Here is a 14,584-nt window from a genome sequence, read left to right on the forward strand (position 1 = left end):
ATGTACTCTTGACTCTCAATGGATACAATATTCCTATAGCTAAGAAATTCCTTGAAGAAAACAAGTTAGTTGCCCAAAATCTTCCACCAATACTCTTGCAATGGTGAAGATGGACCCACGCATTCCTTCCTTCTACCTTAACAGCAGTCGGGCAACCTGGTAAGGTCCCTCCCATCGAGCCTCCAAACCTTTCCTTATCCAATTCTTCACCATCACAAAATCACCAGTCTTGATCTTAATAGAAGAAACCAAAGGAGGTAATGGGGGAGGTGCAGCGAGACCTGGGTGTCCTTGTACACCGGTCACTGAAAGTTGGCTTACAGGTACAGCAGGCAGTGAAAGCTAATGGAATTTTGGCCTTCATAACAAGAGGATTTCAGTATAGGAGTAAAGAGGTTCTTCTGCAGTTGTATAGGGCTCTGGTGAGACCACATCTAGAGCATTGTGTACAGTTTTGGTCTCCTAATTTGAGGAAGGACATCCTTGTGATTGAGGCAGTGCAGCATAGGTTCACGAGATTGATCCCTGGGATGGCGGGACTGTCATATGAGGAAAGATTGAAAAGACTAGGCTTGTATTCACTGGAGTTTAGAAGGATGAGGGGATATCTTATAGAAACATGTAAAATTATAAAAGGACTGGACAAGCTAGATGCAGGAAAAATGGTCCCAATGTTAGGTGAGTCCAAAACCAGGGGCCACAGTCTTAGAATAAAGGGGAGGTCATTTAAGACTGATGTGAGATAAAAACTATTTCACCCAGAGAGTTGTAAATTTATGGAATTATCTGCCACAGAGGGCAGTGGAGGCCAAGTCACTGGATGGATTTAAGAGGGAGTTAGATAGAGCTCAAAGGCCTAGTGGAGTCAAGGGATATGGGGAGAAGGCAGGCATGGGTTATTGATAGGGGACGATCAGCCATGATCACAATGAATGGCGGTGCTGGCTTGAAGGGCCGAATGGCCTCCTCCTGCACCTATTTTCTATGTTTCTATGTAATTCACTATATGCTGCTTGCACCCTAAAATGCAAATCTCTTAGTGTCAGAGTCAAGGTCAGAAGATAATTGGTCATCTCAGTAGTCATGTGATGGAAATTGACAATCATTGGGGCATTTTGATTCCACGGGATTCTTAAGGGACGTCCATACACGATTTCTGCTGGGCTTAGTCTCGATTTCCCTGCAGGCGTGACACACATCTGAAACAAAGCTATTGGGTGTAATTTGATCCAACTAATTCCTGTCTCCGCCTTTAATTTAGCTTGTTTAGTTTTCAGTCTGATTTGCCCTTTCGACAAGTCCAATAGCCTGTGGTCGATAAGCACAGTGCAGTATTTGTTGGATGCCTAGCTGTTCACATAATTCTTTGTTAATTTGCCCAATGAAATGAGGACCATTGTCAGAGCTAAGCCGAATTGCAATACCGAATCTGGGGGTAATGTCTCACTTAAGCACCTTGACAACAGTAGCCGCTTTGTTATCAAGTGTTGGATAGACCTCAATCCATTTGCTGAATAGATTGATAATCACAAGTACAAACCTATATCATTGGCTCTTCTCTAGCTCGATGTAATCCATTTGAAGAGTTTCAAAGGGACCCATGGGCAAAGGTGTTCTTCCATCCTCACAACCCCCTCCTTTCCCAGGATTATATTTCTGACAAATAATACTGCAGCTACTCACTTTCTGGGCCAAAGTTTTTAATCTTGGATGCCACCAAGTAGCCTAAAGAGCATCATCAATTGCCCTCGCACCACAGTGCATACACTCCACAACCCAAACTGAAAGAGGATCTGGCATACAAGTCTGCCCTGCCGGAGTGACCCACAATCCTAACATGCAATCTATTGTACATCAAGCTGCTTCATTAATCTTACATCCCCTTCAGGAGCTTCCTCCTGCAACAGATAACATTCCTGGATGGTTGGCATTGGCTTTTCCGAGGGAGACTTGTTACATTAACTTTTTATCTGCCTCATTATTTCTGGCACTACCACCTTGCGTACCCAGGATACCTCCTTTGCTGCTTGGTCAGAACAATGTTTATCGGGGTCTGCCCTATTGCGATCGGGTCTGGCCCTTTGTGTGAGCGCTACAATTAATTACCGAAGTTTGCCTGGGTAGCAGCAGAGCCTGTAATAAATCAGCCACCAATGGCTTGTGAGATATTTGAGTACCTGCTGAGGTTAGGAATCCTCTATTCGTCCACAGTTGTCCAAAGTCATGTACCACCCCAAATGCATATCTAGAATCAGTATATATGTTTACTTTCAATCTTTTCCGATAATACATGCTCTGATTAAAGCAAATAGCTCAGCCTGTTGGGCTGAAAAGAGTGACTCAAAGGCAGCTGCCTCTACACTGTTCCCATCCTGGTCTACAATAGCGTACCCAGAAATTCTCTCTCCCTGGGGCCCAATGGATGCACTTCCACCTACGTATAGTGTCATATCAGGGTCAGCTATAGCAGCATCCTTTAGATCTTCCCTTGCAGATGTCTCTTCTTGTATTACAAACGAACAGTCATGTCCTGATTCTGACTGTTCCTCCGGTGGTAAAATGAGGAAAGATACCGGCTTAATAGTTGTACAGTGTCTGAATTAGAGTTTTGGATTATTCAATAGGTAAATTTCATATTTGTTTTGACGAGCCATTGTCAGATGCTGTGTTTGCAGTTGTCCCAACAAGACTGCCACCTAATGGGAACTGTACACTACTATCTCCTGCTGTAAGGTCAGGTTTTCAGCAGACTGTAGACTATTATAGATTGCTGTTAAGGTCTGGGTGCATATTGGGTGTCCTCTCGCTACTGAGTCCAGCTTTGAAGCACTGGTCTGTGTTTTTGGGGGAGGACTGCAGTTGAACATTTGGAAAGGATGGTACAGCAAAGTTGGAAGGGTCTATCGTAGAGTGGCCTTCCTAGTGCTGGAACCTGCATTAAAGATATCTTTAAATTCTCAAAAGCTTTCTGAACTTCTTTAGACAACTGAAATTCACCCTCTAGGCTAGTATAAGGAGTCAATTCCTTGGTGTCCAGTGCAATATTAGGGATCCATGGTCGGCAGTAGATCACCATACCGAGCCACTGTCTCATCTGCTTCGCCTCTTTTGGTACAGGAAATGCCCAAATTGGTTCAATTGTACTACTCTCTAGACTTTTTTCTGTGACCGAAATTATCACTCCCAGAATTTGTGCTTTCTGTTGAGTCATTTTTGGACTGAGAGACCACATACCACATATCCTAAGGTTGCCAAGTGGTTCAGTATCCTCACGATTGCTCTGCTCATCTAAACTAGCCACCAACAAGTCATCCACATATTGAACCAGAGTGGATTTTCTTTGAAGGCTTAAGGTGCTTAACTGTCCTTAAAGACATCCGAGAAAACAAGGTAGACAAATTAATAAATCCCTGAGGTAGTCTTGTCCACATATATAGTTGTCCCCTGTACTGTACAAGGCAAATAAATACTGGCTGTTTCTGTGCAGAGGCAATGAGAAGAAGGTATGCTGCAGGTCTACAATTGAAAAAATCTTTGCTTCCGCTGGAATCAAAGCTAAAATATGATCCGGGTTTGGCACCAAGGCATGGAGTGGTTCTACTATTGCGTTAACAGATCTTAAGTCCTAAACCAGTCTGTACTGGCCCTCTTTCCCTGCCTTGGACACTGCAAGGATTGGTGTGTTGCAAATAGTCTGGCACTTTACTAAGATGTCTTGTTCCAGCAATCCTTGAATCAGCTTGCTAAACTTGGAATTGCCTGTTGTTTCAATGTGTACTGCTGTATCGAAGGCAGTGTTACCCCTTTCTGGAGAGCTACCTGGATGGGATCAATGCGAACACATTCTACCTGAGTTACATCTTCTGCCCACACTTGCAGTTCCACATACCTCACTCCCCAGATGTTAGCGTAGCTGGGCAACAACTGTTCTCGGGGTCTGATAAAACTCAACAGTACATTGGTTAGACAAGCTCTGTTCTTCATATATATTCGGATCTGCCAGATCAATTGTTTTCTTCACCATTGCTCCCAAGTCCTTCGCACTTGCTGGAAAATTCACCTACCTTGTTATGTGTGGAGCAACCTCTGAAGTTCGTTTCCATAAACGTAGGGGTATTTTAACGTACTCTGCATTTCCTTCTTGTCTTGTTACCCGTGTCAAAATATTCACATTCCATTTTTTTCTTTATTGAGGTCTGAAAAAGGTTTCTAATTCTTTATTTTTGCCATTTATATCATAAGCCAATGTGATATGAAGTGGAGGCTCATCTTCTGAGTCTAAGGACCACCATTGGGGTGTCACTGATGAATAATACTGCCTTTCGGGAGCCCATGGGGTTACTATTATTCCACAGTCGCTGCATTCAATTTTCAATTGAAATGCGCGGAGCAAATCACTAGCCATTAAATTGCAATCAAAACCAGTTGTTATTATGAATCTATGTTTTATTGCCTTGCTTTGATATGCCACTTTGACTGGCTTAGAGATGAGGTACTGGCAAACTTGTCCCTGAAATCCGGACAAGCTCTGAGCTTCACTAGACTTGGGAAGGTTATAAATTGATTGAAGAGATGACATGGATGCCCCTGCATCTACCAAAAAGGTGCATATCCTTCCTTCTACTCGCAATGATAGTACAGGTTCTTCATCAGATTTGCATCCGTTCACCGCCAATTTATCTAATCAGGAACGTGAGAATGGATTATTTTGCGAGTATGGCGTTTGTCATCTCTGTCCCTGCTATCTTTGCCAGTTCCCTCTCTGCTCTCTCTGTTGGCCCCCTCCTTCCTGTCTTTTTCATGTTGGGCACTCCCTACTCCAGTGACCTTATCCAAGTATAACATTGGTCTGGCCCCAATACTCTATTCCCTTTCCAGTCTTGGGGAAATTGGTTCTAAGGGAGGAGGTGCATCAGGGTAACCTGGATAATCCAGTATGGCATCCTTGCCCAGTCTGGTGCATGATGCCTTGCTCTTGTCTGAGGACTATTCCATGTCTAAATTAGATCTTGGCGCTTCCTTTTTCATTACATATTCAGTTTTTGCCTTAATCTGGGGCCGGTTCTCTTGCTTTCTAATATCTTTCCAGTGATACCCGACTGCACGGGCCATTTGATTCGTACTATTCTCTGACCAATCCATGTTGTTTGTCTTGATTGCTTCTGCTACATTAGTTGGCAGACAATTTAATAAAATTGCGCAGTATTGGTGAGAATTCGCCCCATTCCGAAAATTTAAATCTCCTGACTGATCCATATATAGTTCAGAGAACCTTTCGAGAAACTCATCTGCTTCCTCTCCTGTCTTTGGTCCTGCATCCAGAATCCTAGCGATGTCTATTGGCTTTTGGAGGGTATTGGCAAGGGCAATTAAAACTGCATCTTCTCTTGCATTGGTATTGGCAATTACATTGGCCAGTGCCTCGTGAGTTGGGTGGCCTAAAGTGCCTAGGAATCTGGTATGCACTGTAGGAGTTATGATTTGTTGTCCTGCAGCCCACAAATCTTTTGAATACACGTGTCTACTAAGGAAGCAGGTGATTTCTTTCTGTCAGGTATTTTACTCAGTACAGCGATAATTTAATTTGTTTTCCATGGGGAATATGCTTCAATAGTTCGAAGATTGTTGGCACCAACTGCATTAGCTGGATCAAAGGCTGGGTTAGACATCTTCCTAACTGGGAACTGGCGGCAAGATCGTTGTTCAGCCTGCATAATTCTTCCTATATCTGACTCACTCTCAGTGTCCCCAGAGACTACATCACCCTCCGATGTCACATCCTCATCACTAAGCGGTATTTTCTAAAGGCATGTCTTTTCTCTCTAGGTGGTCGTCTTATTATCCGTTTAGGTTTGTAAACTGGTTCTGGTGATTGCATTTTTTCTCGAAATGCAGGTGCTTTTTTCTTCGTCTTGCTCCTTGTACTGAGCGCTACTGGAATATCTGTTAATGCTGGAGCTGTTGGGGTCAAGGAACTCTGTGTTGGTGCTGCTGTCTGGGGAGCAAGTGAGATTAGAGACTCACTATCAGCAGGGTGTGTGGGTGGTGCTGTAGGCACAGGAAGTCTGTGAGGTACATAAGGTGTTGGAAGTGGAGGTGACGTGTAGATGGTGTTGGGGCAGATTTTTATATCGTTCAAGAGATTACTCCCTCTAGCCGCTAAATGGACTGCATGGTTAAGGGGAATGTGTTCATACGCACGCAAGCTCACTGTCAGAGACCTTCACAGCTTCTTCACAAATAAATCTTCAAAACACAGTCTTTTGATTAATAACTTCTTTATTGTTGATGAAAAACAATTAGGTACATCTAAGCTTCTTCCGACTCGTACACTATAATCTTCATCGAACTCCAGCTTATCGCCTTCAACGTTAGAAAACTCCTCGTGTCTCCGTTACACTTCGCATGGTTAAATGCTTCTCCATGCTGGTCCGAAACAAAACTAAAAACTAAGCTTCTACGCAAGAAACTTAGTTCCAAACACGCCCAAAAATACGTCATAAATCCCACCCACAATATAACGGGCAGTCTAAAATTTAAAGACACATGCCATCGTCAATGATACACAAAACAAGCCAAATGGCCACTACATGGGGAATAAGGTGGAGGCTGCAAACTTCTCTTAATATGAATACTTTCCCAATCTTCCAAATATTCCTTGTCTCCCCCTTCCAAGCCAAAGCCAACCAACGAGTCCCACAGCTCTAATTCTACAAGTGCCACTTTTCCATCAGGAGTCCTCTTAGTCCCCATTCCCTATATAAGCACATCCATATTCCTTTTTCAAGGTATCCAGAGGTTTATTTCCTTCATCATCTTTTAAGTCTATTCCAAGATTTAATGCTGCCTCCTGCCAGTTCGCCATTATTGCAGCCTCTACGTTCTCTTAATCCTTCATAATGTTGTCTCCACAGCCCAATAAGTTCCTTTGCGGTCTCACTTTGACTATATTGCCAAATAATCTTCACAATATATCTCACGTCCTCCAGGGTTCCCATCCTTCCTTCAGGCCACAACTCAGTTCCTAATTTCTTATTCAGTTCCCGAGAAATGCTTTAAGGGCCTGTCCCACCAGCATGCGATTGCATGCATCTAGCGCGACCAAACGGAAGTGGAGTTCACGCTAAGTTCGCGCGTGACGTAATTCACGTCAAACTCACCAATCAGCTGGGCATGAGGCCGGCTGACTGAATTTGGACGTCGCACGGCGTCGGCGGTGATGTCATCATGCAACGGCACGCTGGGCAGTGACATCATCGCGCAATGCCACGCACTAGGCGTACGCCGTCAAGACACTGCGTACGACGTCAAGACGCTGCATACGCCGTCGAGACGCGTACGGCCTCAATGCGCCTGCGGGCCGGCAGGCCGTTGGCGCGCAAAGATTTCGGACAGTGCAAGATTTTTGGAGCCCCTCGCGATGTCGGAACCAGCCCCGCACAACTCCATATGCCTCCGCCGATCGAACTGGGGCAGACCCCGCGAGGCCGTACGCCTCAAGCGACCACGTTAAGTCGCGCTAGACACATGCTATCGCATGCTGGTGGGACAGGCCCTTTAATCTCTCTGCCTCGTTAGGGAACTTACTGCAAACTAATAGTAATGAGCTTTCTGCATCTATCATAGTATCGATCTGGTTTCCCATTGTTACTTACAATGGAAACAATAGCTCAAGCTCTTCACACTTTAATAACAAAATTCCTAAGACTTAACAAGTTCGCTCACAAAATAATGGCAAAAGTTTTCCAGCACACTAGTAAGTCTCCCACAAGACAAGGACACAAATTCCTAACACCTAACATGTCTCTCACACAATATCTCCTGTCAACCGGGTAACAAAGAATCTTTCACGCAAATCGCACACACAGAAATCACAGAGATCACACAAGCTTTTAAAACGGTAAATTAAAACGGTAAACACTCTCAGCTCAAGGACCACCTTCTCAATGGAACAATCATACACATTTCAGCAGCAAATCTCCTGCACTAAAACACTTGATTCCAAACAAAAGCAAATAAGGTTGTAACACGCAAGCTAAATCACACTCAAACAAGAAATATTATTGCTAATAATTATGCATAAACACACTGCAATATAAAATATAAGCATTCGATTACAGTACAATTCTAAAGTAAATCACGCTATTTTAAACCACTAGTTCACGCTATATTAATATACAGTCTAAACTACGATTATAACAGCAGCATTAATCACACAATCGCTATATTACAATTACAGTTATACAGGTATATACAATTACGGAGTTATTTTACAATTTTACACGATCAAAAATGGATCAATAACCAGTAGCCTTCAATTTGAACGCCCTGAATTTGGTAAAATTTAAATAGAAAAATTTAGATCAGATAATATGCGTCTTCCCCAGCTCAGTGTTGATTTTAAAGTATCTCAGCCAATTTCACTCCAACACTGAGTTCCAGTACTGTTTGAGACTTAAGCCATACACAGGCGCGGCCTCAATCCCCCTAGGCCTCAAACCCTTCTAACTGCTAAATACTGGTCTTCAGCACCTACCCACTTCCTGCTGCTTCTCGATGCCGATCTTTAAAGTGTCATCTTTCCAATTGCACTCTCAGCACCGATTCAGTACTTCCCATCTTAGGACTGACCTTCTCAGTCCTGTCTTTGAGGATTACTCGCAATTTATATCCCAGCCTGAGTGGGGCCTCAAACCTCTGGGCCTACCAACCCTTAAACCTCGGGCCAGTGTCAGTGGACTCCCGATTGCAACAGCTGTCACCTTTCCAATGGTGTGGGGCCTCTAACCCACTAGAGAAGAGTCTTTTGAGCCCAACTCCCACCCTCCAGGCCTCAAATCCCACAGGTGGGGACTCAAACCGTCTAGGGCCTCAAACCCTCACCCTCGGTGCTCGCCAGACTACTAATCTTCTATCGATCTCTTCGGGAGTCCAAACACAAGCACGCGAATGACCAATTCATCGACAGACTAGCGGAGCGGGGAAAACTGATGCGAAAGTCACACCGTGGCGCTGATTTCTCCTCCCGCAATCCGACACGAATCGATTCCCTAACCGCAAATTTATGTTTGGCAATCCGTTGAGATCCCAGACAAGCCCCCAATGTAATTCCGGTCCTAAACGTTGTGACGAAAGGTAATGGCATGTTGGCCTTCATTGCGAGAGGATTTGAGTTTGAAGAGCACTGCAGTTGTACCTGGTGAGACCACACCCGGAGTATTGCGTGCATTCCTGGTTCACCAGGTTCATTCCCGGGACGGCGGGACTGACATATGAGGAAAGAATGGGTCGACTTGGCTCGTATTCACTGGAATTTAGAAGGATGAGGGGATCTTATAGAAACATATACAATTCTTAAGGGCTAGATGCAGGAAAATGTTCCTCATTTTGGGGGAGTCCAGAATCAGGGGTCACAGTTAAAGAATAAGGGGTGGACCATTTAGGACCTAGATGAGGAAAAACATTTTCACCCAGAGAGTTGTGAATCTGTGGAATTCTCTGCCACAGAAAGCAGCCGAGGCCAATTCACTGGATGATTTCAAGAGAGAATTAGGTTTAGCTCTTAGGGCGAAGGGAATCAAAGGATATGGGGAAAAGCAGGAACGGAGTACTGATTTTGGATGATCTGCCATGATCACATTGTACGGCGGTGCTGGGTCGAAGGTCCGAATGGCCTAGTCCTGCGTCAATTTTCCTATTTTCTAAACTTGTTGTTGGAATAGTATTTAATGAGTGTCCATGTTTCTTATATTATCGAGACAAGCATTAAACGAACACAAAAGCAACAGTGTCTCCTTTGCTATGAGCAGATTGTTTTGCCTGGCACATTTGCTCTCCGTTGACTGGTTATTCTCGTAAATAGTATTTAATGAGTGTCCATGTTTCTTATGTCTGTCTTACGATTTTCTGGGTCCTGTTGTCTCTGCCTGCCCATCTTCTGATGCAGCACTCTGGTGAAGGACTTGCACAGAAGAAAGTAGATGATGGGATCAAGGCAAACGTTAAATGCGCACAGAAGCAACGTGGCCTCCTTGGTGTAGTACAGGCGGTTGTGTGTTGTACAGCCGCTCTCTGCTGACCGGATATTCTCGTATGGGATCCGGATAACATGGTAGGGCACAAAGCAGATGAAGAAGACGGCCAAGATGCTGAAAATGTTGCGATTAGCTTTCTTGATCACCGTGCCGGAATCGTTCTGGAATTTTTGGTTGGACCAGTACAGTTTCTTCAGGATGGCTAAGTAGCACAAAGTGAGGAGAGCAAAACTGATCCAGAAAATAACTTTGCAATTGATAACTACAATGCGATGCCAAGTCTCTCCCACCTTGCTCTTCAACTTCAGGCAATGTGCTGCAGTTTTCTCTGTGGGGTCCTTGTTGGTTAAAATGATATTTGGCAGGGCGAAGCTGATGATGTAAACCCAACAGCTCACACTGACGACCTTGGCGAACTGGACTTTCTGCACACTGAGGCTTTTGCGAGGCTGCACGATCTTCAGGTAGCGGTCAAGGCTGATCAGGCCGAGGAATATTATGCTGAGGTACATGCTGCTGTAGAATATTACGGCAGAGTAGCGACACACAAAGGCTTTCAGCTGCCAGGATCCAAGGTTGGATTCGGAAAGGATTTTAAATGGAAGCGTAACCACCAGCAACAGGTCAGCTGCCACGATGTTCTTGAGGTAAATTGTAAAGCTGGAGCGGTTAGGAATCTTGTAGAAGATCCAAGCAGCCATTATGTTCAGCACAAACCCTCCAAGGAAGACAAAGCAGTACAAGATGGATATGATCGCTCTGATCACAGTGAGGTCACGCAAATTATGGCAGCTCGTGCTGTTGGGAGCAACTGTGCTGTTGGTCATTTCTCTGTATTTTTACCTGCAAGCAAGAGAAATATCAGTTATTATTGGCATATACATAAATTGAGCATTAATCAGTCTGAAGAAGGGTTTCGACCCGAAACGTTGCCAATTTCCTTCGCTCCATAGAAGCTGCCTCACCCGCTGAGTTTCTCCAGCATTTTTGTCTACCTTCGATTTTCCAGCATCTGCAGTTCCTTCTTAAACATGGAAGTTACAATGTTATGTTACAGTTGCACAAGAAGTTGTACATTATTGGGCGGAATGGCGGTGTAGTGGTAGAGTTGCAGCCTGACAGCGACAAGGATCCGGGTTTGATCCTGACTACAGGCGCTGTCTGTACGGTTTGTACATTCTCCCCGTGATCTGCATGGATTTTCTCCGGGTGCTCAGGGTTCCATCCACATTCCGGATGTACAGGTTTGCAGGCTAGGTGGCTTGGTAAAACTGTAAATTGGCACTCGTGTGTGTAGCATAGTGTTAGTGTGCGGGGGGGGATCGCTGGTCGACGCGGACTCGGTGGCCGAAGGGTTTGTTCCCGCGCTGTAACTCTCAACTAAACTAAACATTGGTTAGGCCATATTCGGAGCATTGCGCTCAGTTTTGGTCATCCTGCTATAGGTAGGTTGCTGTTCAACTGAAACGAGTAGCGGAGAAGATTTACGAGGTGGTTGCCAGGACTTGAGGGCCTGAGCTATAGGGAGAGGTTGGGCAGGCTAGAGCTTTGTTTCTCGGAGAACACAAGGCGGAGGGGTGATCTTGTAGAGGTGCGTATGATCATTAAGGTGATGGATAGGATGAATGCATAGTCAAATGTAATTAACAATATACTGTAAAATAAAACGTTCTGACTGTTAGCTTCAGAATTGGTCGGTTCTATTATAGATTATCTATAGTACAGCTTCAGTTTATCTCTCTGGGTAAATGCACAGAGTCCGTTAGTTGGAGTATGGGATTCAATAACCAGACAGCATTTAATGTGTGAGCCGAAAGATTTAATAAGAACTTGAGGGGCAACTTTTTATGAGAGAAGGTTATGGGTGTACGGAACAAGTTGCCAGAGGAGGTGGTTGGGGCAGGTACTATAACTTTTAAAAGACATTTTGATAGGTTCGTGGATAGGAAAGGTTTAAAGAAAAATGTGGGACTAGTATGGTTGGGGCATCTTGGTCAGCAAGGGTAAGTTGGGCCAAAGGGTCTGTTTCCATTACGTAAAATTCTATAAACCATTCATTCATGATATTGATGCTCCACAGAGAATGGTATTCGGGCTCTACTGAAACCTTGAAGCTGGAAATCTTTCCAAGTCTAAACCCACTTTGCCTTAAATCTCCATCAGAGTTAAATAATAGTGACATCTGGTGTGCATAAAGATGGGTTTTATAGCTGGCAAGCTCCTCCAACCTACCTCAATGCTGCCCTAGCACGTTTTTTTAACCTGCACTTTCAAGCTAGTTGATGCACTATATTCAGCAATCTGTTTATTTTCTCTTTTGCACTACCTGCTGTACTTGTATACGGTATCATCTGTTTAGATAGCAGGCTTTTTCACAGTAAAGTACAATTACGGTCAAGGATGTGCACGTACAAAACATCGGTGATGCCACTTTTTTAGTTTAGTTTAGAGATACAGCGCGGAAACAGGCCCTTCGGCTCACTTGGTCCGTGCTGACCAGTGAACCCCGCACATTGACACTATCCTACACACACTAATGACAATTTTTACATTTACCAAACCAAATAACCTACAAACCTGTACGTCTTTGGAGTGTGGGAGGAAACCGAAAATCTCGAAGAAAATACACGCAGGTCATGGGGAGAACGTACAAACTCCGTACAGACAGCACCCGTAGTCAGGATAGAACCCAGGTCTCTGGCGCTGCATTTGCTGTAAGGCAGCAACTCTACTACTGCGCCACCGTGCAGCCACTAAAGGGGTGTTGCATTCCGTTTTGGTCACCCTGCTGTAGGAAGGAAAATGTGATGCTGGAAAGTGTGCAGAGAACATTTTACGAGGATGTTGCTAGGACTGGAGGGTCTGAGGTTGGGCAGGCTGGGACTTTATTCTTCGGAGCGCAGGAGGATGAGGGGTGATCTTAAAGTGTGTATAAGATCAGGAGATGAATAGAAAGGGCAAATATACAGTATTTTACCCAGAGCAGGAGAATCAAAAACCAGAGGACATAGGTTTATGGTGAGAGGGGGAACATTTATTAGGAACCTGAGGGGAAATATTTTTACACAAAGGGTGTGCTGGGAGGATGGATAAGCAGATGGAGGAGCTAATTAAGGCAGGTACTGTCACAACGTTTAAAAGACAGATGGACTGGTACACGGATAGGACAGGTATAGAAGGGTAGAATCAAATGCAAGCACATGGGACTAGTGTCGATGGGACATATTGGTCAGCATGGGCGAATTGGGCCGAAGAGCTTATGTCCACACTGTTTGACACTATGACTGACTTTTTCTCAGTACACATGATAGTAATAAACTTGTAGCCAGACTAATAGCTGGCTGTCACTGTGAGCATTGCATGAAAGTGCTGAAAGCAGCCTCCCAATGTTGCTAGCCGTGCTGGATGACATGGTGTGACCCAAGGACAGGCACTTTGCAATCTGTGGCAACACAAGAGACTGCAGATGCTGGAGGAACACAGCGGGGTCAAGCAGGATCTGTGGAGGGAGAAGAACTGTTGATGTTTGGTGTTGAGACCCTGCATCACTACTCAAAGCGGAGAGTTTCGAGTTCAGACATACAATGCGTAAACAGGCCCTTTGGCCCACCGCCGCCATACCGACCAGTGATCGTTCTTTCCACACATTAGCATTGTTCTACACACTAGGGACAATTTATAATTTTGCATAAGCCAATTAACCTACAAACATGCATGTATTTGGAGTGAGGGAGGAAATCGGAGCATCTGGAGAAAATCTACTCGGTCACAGAGAGAACGTACAAACTCTGTATAAACAGCACCCATGGTTAGAATTGAACAGGTCTCTGTCTCTGCGCCACTGTGACGCCCATGAGGTGTCCATGTTCTCCAGAGATGCTGCCTGCCCCGCTGAATTACTCCAGCATTTGTGTCTTTTTCTGCACACTTGCATGTCGGTTATTGATTCAATTCATGTGCTGTGGTCCAAAATTCCTGCAGAGGGCGCCATCTTCCCATCATTGGTGCAGCTAACAACCGCTTGGCCATTGTGAAGGGTGAAGGGTTACTGCTACAGGCAGAATCTTAAGTACCTTGCTAGGGTCCTCGTAGATGCTCTCATCAGTTCCTTAGGTGCTTCCTCAAACACTCAATTGACTGTGAGACTCGATTTCCCATGCACAAATCTAAGGTGACTATCCATAGTAAATCCTTGCTTTTCCATGTAGGTCCTATTTTCCCATGTAGGTCCTGTTTCTTCAAAATGCTCTACAAAAACTTGCCTACCACTGACCTGTAGTTCCCAGGATTTTCTTTGTAGCCTTTCTTAAAGAAAGCAAACCTTTAATTTTGTCACCTTATGATGATGCAAATTTCTCTCAAAAATATCACAATTTCTCTCCCAGCTTCTACATTGTTTACCTTTCTGTGTTGTGGGACTCCCAGCAGTTCCTCTTCTGTAATATGGACTCACTTCATATCTCTGGTTCGCAGGATCATCAATCCGATCACAAGCTATCTACACCAGACTAGCATATAATTTCCTGGACAAGCCCGCCTGATGAAGGATC

At 44.5% G+C, this 14,584-nt stretch overlaps 2 protein-coding genes across 2 annotated transcripts in view; one reads left to right on the forward strand and one right to left on the reverse strand.

The window, feature by feature from the left end:
• The window catches only part of LOC129703370 (mediator of RNA polymerase II transcription subunit 12-like protein), a 453,395-nt gene that overhangs the window by 228,989 nt on the left and 209,822 nt on the right, over positions 1–14,584 (forward strand). The window lies entirely within an intron of this gene.
• LOC129703369 (P2Y purinoceptor 14-like) lies at positions 9,652–11,204 on the reverse strand. Its single transcript, XM_055645743.1, has one exon. The coding sequence runs from the start codon at positions 10,859–10,861 to the stop codon at positions 9,866–9,868; it is 996 nt and encodes a 331-aa protein (XP_055501718.1). The 5' UTR covers positions 10,862–11,204; the 3' UTR covers positions 9,652–9,865.

This window comes from Leucoraja erinacea, chromosome 14, assembly GCF_028641065.1.
Source record: "Leucoraja erinacea ecotype New England chromosome 14, Leri_hhj_1, whole genome shotgun sequence".
NCBI classification, from domain to species: domain Eukaryota; kingdom Metazoa; phylum Chordata; class Chondrichthyes; order Rajiformes; family Rajidae; genus Leucoraja; species Leucoraja erinaceus.

Coding starts and splice junctions, on each gene's coding strand:
- LOC129703369 (XM_055645743.1), bottom strand. CDS start 10,861: ATGACCAACAGCACAGTTGCTCCCAACAGCACGAGCTGCCATAATTTG.